This window comes from Mus pahari, chromosome 10 (genome assembly GCF_900095145.1).
Source record: "Mus pahari chromosome 10, PAHARI_EIJ_v1.1, whole genome shotgun sequence".
NCBI lineage: Eukaryota > Metazoa > Chordata > Mammalia > Rodentia > Muridae > Mus > Mus pahari.
In genome coordinates this window covers 48340069-48349622 of record NC_034599.1, presented here as the reverse complement: position 1 = coordinate 48349622, position 9554 = coordinate 48340069, and the positions used below count along the sequence as shown (strand labels likewise).

Here is a 9554-nt window from a genome sequence, read left to right as displayed (position 1 = left end):
TGTACAGTAACAGCAACCCTGCTTTAAAAAGGTGGAAGGTGACGAAGGACTCCTGAGAGTTGACCTTTGACCTCATGAACACCACTCACGTCTATACTCATGCACTATATACAAAAAAATAACTGAAAAAATAACTGTCTGAAAGGTAGAGATCTCAGTGAAACGAGTGCTTACCCAGTGTGGCAGTCTGAATGAAAATGTCCACCCAAAGGCCCCAGGGAGTGGCACTATTAGGAGTTGTGGCTTTGTTGGACTATGTCTGACCTTGTTGGAGGAAGTGTGTCACTAGGGGAGCTTTGAGGTTTCAGATGCTCAAGCCAGGCCCAGTGGCTCTCTCTCTCTTCCAGCTCCTTAATGATCTGAATGTAGAACTCTCAGCTACCTCTCTAGCGACCATGCCGCCAGGCTTCCCACCATGATAAAACAATAGCTTAAACCCCTGAACTTTAAGCCAGACCCAGTGAAATGTTTTCCTGATTAGAAGTTGCCAGTCAGAACCCAATGCCAATTTGGGCCTCTCCATGTATGTGTGTGTGTGTGTGTGTGCGCACATATATGCACAAACTCTCAAGTGCAGCCCACAGATGAAAACATGCACACATACCACACATACATACATACATACATACATACATAAAAAAGGTAGAAAGTCAATTAGGAAGACACTCAATATTGATTTCTGGCCACCACACACATAATAACTCACCTACATGCTCACCCACACATATATAAACACATATACACAAAACAAAAGGTGGAAAGCTCTTGAGGAACCAAAAAAGTTTACTTCTGCCCCCCCCCCCACACACGACTTCACACAAACCTTCACACTCACTCCTATGTGTGCGTGTCTATTTTTCTTAATAAATTTTAACCAGGTTCTCTCTGTGTATCTAGTCTGCTTACTCTTTGTGCAGCGTGGGCTAATAACAGAAGAGAAAAACGTAGATCACAATATATGCTTGCCATTGAGTTACTAGGCAAGCTGAGGATTATTAGTTCATGTCTATTTCTTTTACACAACAAGGTTACTGTAATAGTTCAACCGTTAGTCACATCATGAGACTGTAATACAAATAAGCCTGAGCATCGTATGTGGTTTCTCAGCTGTTCTGTGTGGAGAGCTGCGTGTGCCGCGCCTTAAAGATGGCAGCAGAAAAAAGGAAAGTAAGAGCGGTGTTGGTGCAGCTGTTAGTAACCTTGAATTTAATTAAATCTTTCCTGGCGGACAGGAGTAGAGAGTGAAGAGGGAGATGAAGAGGGAGAAGATTATTCAAGTTTCCCGAATAAACCGCTTAAGGAAGAGTTCCTGTGTTGTGTCTTCCTTGCTGGCGAGGTGGGTGCGACAGTTCTGTTCAGAAAATAGCACTACAGACAAAAGTTCAGTACCATTTAATGTATAAACACTTAGTGGATAAATTTGGGTGATATGTGGAATTCAAAGTTCTATACCATATTATTAGATGATATATTAACTGTAGACTTACTTTCAAGAAAACCACTGTAATATAGCACTTCCTATGTATCAGGTACAGGACATCAATTAATAAATACTTATATAAACTTTACAGGGACGGCAGTTTTACTATTTTTGTTTTATAAGTGAGGACACCGAAGAAATCAAGACAAGGCCCTGGTCACTTAATGCAGGGATTTGGACCCCAGACCCTGTCTCCTGAGTCTTACGACACAAAGGCTTGAGCCATGCAAGCAAGATATGGCTTTATTAGGTGGCAAAGCTGCTGTTGTAAATCAATACTGACATTTATCTTATGGTCCCCGAGAGGGTGCTAGCCAAGCCAGGGCCCAGTGATCTCCTGGGAATATGAAGGATGGAGGCCAAGGCCAGACTCAGGTCATAGAACTACAACTTTAGACAAGTCACCATACATCATTTAAGTTGCCATGGCTGTGAGAACAAAACAAGTGCGACAAACCTAGCAAGCTGATGGGGGACCAAGATGGGGACAATGCAGCTCGCAGGCTAAGGGATTCGTTTGCAGTTAAGATAGTTACGAGTAAGTTCCTGGTTGTTCTGTGTTATATTCTTTCAAGTTAAGGTATCTATTTGTAATTGAGAAGAAGTTCTTGTCCGTCCTGTGCAGATTAAGGTTTCTGTTTGCAGTTCAACTCTATGTTTCTGTTTGTCCTGTGTTTAGTTCATGCAAGTTAAGATTTCTATTTGTAATTAAGAAGTTCCTGTTTCTTAGATCTGATGTAAACTTCTTGCAACCCCATTTATATGATGTATATCCTTACCCATGATCCTTCTCTACCATTGTATCTTTCTAACAGTATATAACACCTCTCAGCTCTGTGAACACCTTATCTCTCCTATAAAAGGAACTTCAGGAAGCCAGCAGGGGCTATTCTCTTGGGGTAAAACAGCTGGCTGACCAGTCCCAAGTACACCTACACCCCAAAGTACAGCTCCCTTTAATTGGACAATCATGGATTTGGTCTTTTTGAAATTTTCAGGCTTAACACTGGCATTGTTTTGCATTGTATTTAGTCAGAGTAAACATTTTCCTCCATTAAACTATTATAACTGCACTCTCTTTAAGGTGTTTAGATTTTTCTAAGACTTTGCCTTATAACAGACATATTAGTGTATATATTTTATGATGACTACAAATCAATTGTGCATTTATTGGTGAAATACTCCCTAATAGAAATCAGATCAGACATAGAAATAAGTATTATTCAAAGTGCTGCAGCCCAGCATCTACAGAAGCCCTTCCTTCTTGTGTTAAGGACTCACTTTAGTTATATTACTTGCTATTTAGTGTTTTTTTTTTTTTTTTTTTGACTAATGAATCATGGAAAGCAAGGCATGCCAGCATCTGAGTGTATGGATGTACAAGCAATGTGACAATCACATCAGAGCAGGCACTAGAGGGATCTTTTCCCTTCTGTTTGGGACTTGTCTGTAAGTGCTCCTGAGCCGGCAATGCCAGCAGAGCTCATCTTGATCACTAAAATCATAGGAGGAAAGGATTCTCAGTGAGAAGCCATTTGATTCCTAGTCACTGAAACAACCCACAAAAAGATGATCAGACTGTGCCATATTATAAGGGGGGAAAAAAGACAAAGAGAAAAAAAACTCTACAGAGTGAATGAAATCTGCCTTCAAAACAAATGATAAGAATCTCTCGTCTTTGAGCTGTTTATGCCCACAGTAAAGCCTATGTCAACTACAAAGAAAAATACATTTAGAATAGAAAACACGAAAGAGATCACGGACACCTGGACTCCTACCCAGGAGGAGCCACTATTCTTATCCCATAACAATACTCACTGACTCAAAGGTGTTCAGGACGTCACTCTATGGGGCTGTTTTTCTTACGACTCAAGAGGCCAGAGAAATTAGTGCTCTGTCTCCTACCTCATTTTCAGAGACGTGTGCCGGGACCATTCCTCTTCAAACAAAAGCTTCATTTGGATTAGATTTTCCCCCTGGGCCCTGCCCATCTTGTCCGGAGTGTTCCTAGACAGAGCCGAGGCTATGGCTCTCGTGAGTGACCACCACTGGTTTCGTTTCAGTGCAAGCTGATTGGTTATGTTTCCTTACTGTAACACTGCTGAATGACCATGGACCTAACTTTCCTAATGGCTAGACTGATTGTGACCCAGAATAGCACGTGTAAGGTGAACTATGGTATCAGTTATGAGATTCACATGCATTATGTCCTTCTGGAATCTAAGTTAGTTCAGTGAACTGTTAATGACGACAGGATTTTATCACAGTGCATTTATGCCCTAATCAGGAACAGCCTTTTAAGAGCAAGCTCTATAGATGTGTTTCTCTTTGACCCAAGGTAAAATATTAAACATTATTACCAGCCCATAACGTCTGTCATTCTTTGATCTCAGATTATTGGCTTAGATTTATATTTAACCGTAAGATTCAAGATCTGGGTTCATAACATAGAATGGAATCCTCCTCAGATGAAGGAAGCAAGCTCAGGCCTTGACTTGTTTAGAGTGGGTAGTACAAACTACAGTTAGTATTTGCCTCTTTAGTTCCCGGAGTTCCCAGGGAGCGCTGATGCATGGGCTTACCTTGGAAAAACTCACTCTCCAGCAGGGAAGCGTCCCAGGGCGGAGGCATACCACTCTCCTCCCTCATGATGGCTGGCTTAGGAACAAACACACCAGCAACTGGTTGGTTCCCAACAGGTGAATTATATATTTTTGCCTGTCGATTTTAAAATGAAAAAAAAAAAAGATTATTTTACATCTTCTCTAGCTAAAGTTTGCACGTGTTCTCCCAAAATGCCAATGGTTCTAGTCTAAGAGTTACTGATCAATTTTCCCAACACTTGTTTCTCAGTTTAGTGTTCCCTTGTTTTTGCTGTTTACAGTGGATCATGAACACCTACACATAGCCTCATATGCATGCCTACCTAGGAATATATTCATGCATATACTATCCTACACACATACTCATATGCATGTTCCCTTATACATACCTCATATTCATACTCCCCTACACATACTAGCCTAGGCATGCTCCTCTAAACATACCCCCATTCACACATGCCCCTATGTACACTCATGCACACTCCCCTATATATACCTTCACACACACGTACACTATCCTACACACACATTCTTATGTATAGTCCCTTATACATAATTCAGTGTATTAATTCTTATAATAACAATGTTCAGGGAGACACTGAGACTCTTTCAGAATTAAACAGGCCTTACGGTAGGAGAGTGATTCCTGGCAATCAGATAATTAACCTTTCTCAAGTTGGGAGTATTGGCTCCATGGCGCCAATGACTAGGACTTTGGATTTCCTGGCTGTGCATTTTCTATTAAGAGTATCTTATTGGCTATCCAGGTGGACCTTGAGTTTTGTGAGCTCAGAGGACTTCAGAAAGGACAGTGTTCCTATCTAGAGGTCATTCTGATGGACAGAACAGAAAAGAAACACAGGAAAGTGATCAAATACATGTGACATGAAAATGGAAGGGAGGAAAGGGACCTGAGGGCAGAGGTAAGGAGAGGACAGGAAAAATAAAGTATGGGCATGCCATTCCAGAACTCAGCACAATCATGAGGAGTTTGAAAACAAATTATATTTTTAGAGGAAGAAGAGTGGAGAACCCTCACACACAGCTGTGAGCAGACGTAGTAATTCTGAAATGAAGTATCGAAAGGTAAGATCTTGCTTATCTTTTAAAATGACTGCTATTTTTAAAGGATTTAGGAGACAGACATAAAGCTAAAGTTGTATTCTGTTAGAAAACAAAACCTAGCCGGTGTTCACGTTGATATCAAACTCAGTCACTGCCCTACTTTGAAGCTTGAGTTGGTTTTAGGGGGATTGCCCCGCCCACCTTCACTTTAGGTGCCACAACTCCTGCCTGCATTTCCATTGTCAAACTGGCTGTCAGTCCTGCCTCCTGCCTCACTTTATCCTGCCAGGGTTTGATTCCTGAACAAGGCTGGCAGCTCTGGTCCTTTCCCCTTTATTTTCAGGTCACCCTGCTGTCTTGTCCATCTGTGCCTTGTGAGTGCTTGACTCCCTAAGTGTCTCCTTTCTACCTCATATCTCATCTATGAAGTCAGAGGCCAGAGGTCTCACCTTGACAAGGCCCTGGCTAAGAGTCCAAGTCCCTTTATACCCCACACCTCCCTAGTTTGCCTCCAGAAGCTGCCCAGCTTTCATTGACTTGTGCTTGTAGCCCTATGGCATAAGCGAATACTCACAAAGGGGGCTTATCAATGAAGAAACAACACTCCCAGGATAATTTATTCATTATTGAATGTAATCTGTCACACAAATATAAAAATCTAAGGTAAACAAATAAAACTTTGATTAAGGATACCCATTAGAGATATGAAAACTGAAAGTTAACCACTTGAAAAAAAATGTAAAGTTTGCACTTTTATCCCTAGATAATGAAGAGGCTTCGCTCTCACATTCTTCCAGGCCTCTTCTGTTTTCTCTTTTTGTTTCACTGTTTTGAGAAAAGGTCTTACTTTGTAGCCCAGAATGGCTTGGAGCTCACTAGGTAGCCCACCAAGCTGGCCTTGATGTCACAGAAAACTTTACTGCCTCAGTTTCTCAAATAATTAGAGGTATATACTACAACACTGGCTCAATTCTCCATTTTATTAACAACTTATTATAGATGCTATAAAATTCATCATTCCAAAATCTATAGTTTTGGTAGTTGGTACACAAAGAACTTATTGGATAAAAATCACCAAGCATGATTCTGTCTGTCTGTCTGTCTGTCTGTCTGTCTGTCTGTCTGTCTGTCTGTGTCTCTGTCTCTTTCTCAGTTTTTTTGAGATAGGATTTCTCTGTGTAGCTTTAGCTACCACAGAACTCCCTCTGTAAACCAGGCTGGCCTCAAATTCACAGAGATCTACCTGCCTCTGCCTCCGGAGTGCTGGAATTAAGTTAAAGGCACCTGCCACCACTGGGCTGCACTTTAACACCCTAACAAACTTCAGATTTCCTCCGTGCACACCAGAGCACATGCCTGTGGCCTCTTGGATCATGATTTTGCATAGGAAACATTTATAATGAAGTGGAAAATTCATGCACTGGGGGCTCAAGTGAGAGACGAATATCTGTATGCTGGAAGATCCCTCTATCTAGGGACCCAGGCTCTTTTCCTTAAGACCAACCCCATACACACAACGTATCCAGATACTTCTGGTATAGAGATACGTGAACTGAATGGCTAACATCAACAACAAGAAACAAACAAAAAACAGAACAAACCAACCAAACTAACAAAAACCAAACATGACTTCACTAACATGCAGTTTTAGCTCCACAGCTGATCTGAGGTTGGTACAGGCATGAAGAGGGCAGAACATCAGCTCCGTTCTACAGACTCTTATTTAAGCAGTATGTGAGATGTTGTCACGAGTTGTTTTCTTACCAGAAACAAGTAAATGCAGATTATCAAAGTTGTTACATTAGAGACTTTGAGTATTTTGTCAATCTTGGTACTAATATCAACCCCACCTTCAGGAAACTGAAGTTTTAAGAGGCCATGCCATTTGCTTAGATCCCAGTGGAAGTGGAGAGAGGATTAATTCCCAGGATATTGGATTTTAGAACTCACACTGAATCTCACTGCTCCTAGCAGAATTCCATAGTTCTTGGTCTATCAGAATGCTGTATCCAGTAATAGGGATTTTCTTCAGCTAAACACAGGCCTCACAGCACCGTGGGAGTACCTCCGTGCTTTGTGACCCAGATCAGACATGGATCCTCAGCTGAGGCTCACTCTTCTCCCCCATGCTGCAGCTTCACCATAAAACAAGAAGTCTATTTCCCATTCCTGGCTTGAAAAATGAGGTTCAAACGCCTCTTTGCATTAAAATCATGTAAAGGCCCCTTTCCAACTTTGGTGTAAGTCTTTCCTTCTTTGCACAGATTCCCTGTGCTCCAAGGTCTGGCATACACAATGCCCTAAATATCATAGACTTCTAGACCCTTGCCCCGTCTTCTTCATTTTTTGCTCTTTCTCGATGTTTTCTTTCTGAAATGGCTTGCTGTTTCCTGCATGACATAGTTTCCTGCCCCTGGAGTAGAACCAGCAGGATGTAAATTCTCCACAAGTGTTGAGAGTTGCTGTAGTCATGGGGCGTGTTTGTATAATAATGTACATATTTTCATGTTCCTCCTTTGAGAAATGCTCTCCCTGTTAAGGTTAATGACTTCATGATGATTAGAAACAGCACGAGTCTGGGAGATGAGAATGTGTTCTTCAGCAAACAGTAAGTGCTGCACCTTTCAAGACAGTTGTTGTTTTTTTAAAGATTTATTTATCTGTTACTTATATAAGTACATTGTAGCTATCTTCAGACACACCAGATGAGGGCATAAGATCCCATTACAGATGGTTGTAAGCTACCATGTGGTTGCTGGGAATTGAACTCAGGACCTCCAGAAGAGCAGTCCATGCTCTTAACTGCTGAGCCCTTCAAGATAGTTCTTAAAGCTGTAGGAAAGAACTCTGAAAACATGAGTTCAAGAATGCCTAATTTCTCAACTATGCAAAATATAAGGATTCACTATTACTTCTATGAGGGGCTTCATGGACCAAAAAAACAAAAAACAAAAAACAAAAATAAACAAAGGTACTAGTGAGCCACCTTGTCAGAAAGGTACAAAGGCAGGTAGATTCCTGAGTTCAAGGTCAGACTGAGTCAGAGTAAGTTTATGTCCAGGTATAGTGGGACTGGTAACCTGGTATGGGAACCCACCCAGCTAACCTTATTGTTTGTGCTTACATAGGCAGGCAGATATCTGAGTTCATTTGCTATATTAAAAAAAAATGTACTTGGGCTAGAGAGATGGCTCAGTGGTTAAGAACACTGACTGCTTTTCCAGAGGTCCTGAGTTCAATTCCCAGCAACCACATGGTGGCTCACAACCATCTGTAATGGGATCCAATGTCGTCTTCTGGTGTGTCTGAAGATAGCTACAGTGTATTCATCATACATATAAAATAAACGAATAAGATCTTTAAAAAGAAAATCCTGTAATTAAAAAAAATAATGTAGTTGATGTCTGTTTTAAGAATCAAGAGGCCAGCATTCTGGTTGGCGCCAGCCCTGCACCACCTTGGGTGCAAACTCAGCAGACGGTGCCATGGTCCCCAGAGGACTCTCTAGGCCACAGGTGCTCTAGCACACCCAGGATCTTAGGATCACTGAGGAGAGTTGGCCTCTAGAGAGGGCTCTGACCTGGGAACTCAGGTGACAGTGCCATCTTGTATCCCAGGTCTCTCAGAGACCAGTCCATGCAGGAGAGTGAGTGGGCCGCAGAAGCCACAGAGCTTCTTGGACAGGGTCCCTTCTGGCCTTCATCTTCAGCCAGGAGGCAGAACTTCCTTCCCTGCAACAGGAGAGCTTGCCTGCAGTGAGTGCTCTGACCACTGGGACTCAGGAGAGAGTTGGACTCCCAGGAGTGCTGACAGAGGCTAACAGAATCATAGGAGGAACAAGCTCCAGCCAGAGACAGCTAGAACATCTAACACCAGAGATTACCAGATGGCGAAAGGCAAAGGAATCTTACTAACAGAAACCATGACCACTTGGCATCATCAGAACCCAGCACTCCCACCTCAGCGAGTCCTAGATACCCCAACACACCTGAAAAGCAAGACTCAGATTTAAAAGCATATCTCATGATGGTGGTAGAAGATTTTAAGAAGGGCATTAATAACTCACTTAAAGAAATACAGGAGAACACTGCTGAACAGGTAGAAGTCCTTAAAGAGAAACCACAAAAATCCCTCAAAGAATGACAGGAAAACACAACCAAACAGGTGATGGAATTGAATGAAACCATCCAAGATCTAAAAAATGGAAGTAGAAACAATAAAGAAAACCCAAAGGGAGACAACTGGAGATAGAAATCCTAGGAAAGAAATCAGGAACCATAGATGTGAGCATCAGCAACAGAATACAAGAGTGGAAGAGAGAATCTCAGGTGCAGAAGATTCCATAGAAAACATGGACACAACAATCAAAGAAAATGCAAAATGCAAAAAGATCCTAACTCAAAACA

General features: G+C 41.8%; 1 protein-coding gene across 3 annotated transcripts in view; it reads right to left on the bottom strand.

The window, feature by feature from the left end:
* Window positions 1-9554, bottom strand: part of Exph5 (exophilin 5) — a 78364-nt gene that overhangs the window by 9843 nt on the left and 58967 nt on the right. For all 3 annotated transcript variants that reach the window (XM_021208059.2, XM_029543684.1, XM_029543683.1), the window contains one exon: window positions 4063-4198. In XM_021208059.2, the coding sequence (XP_021063718.1) occupies window positions 4063-4198 (136 nt within the window). The remainder of the gene's footprint in view (window positions 1-4062; window positions 4199-9554) is intronic.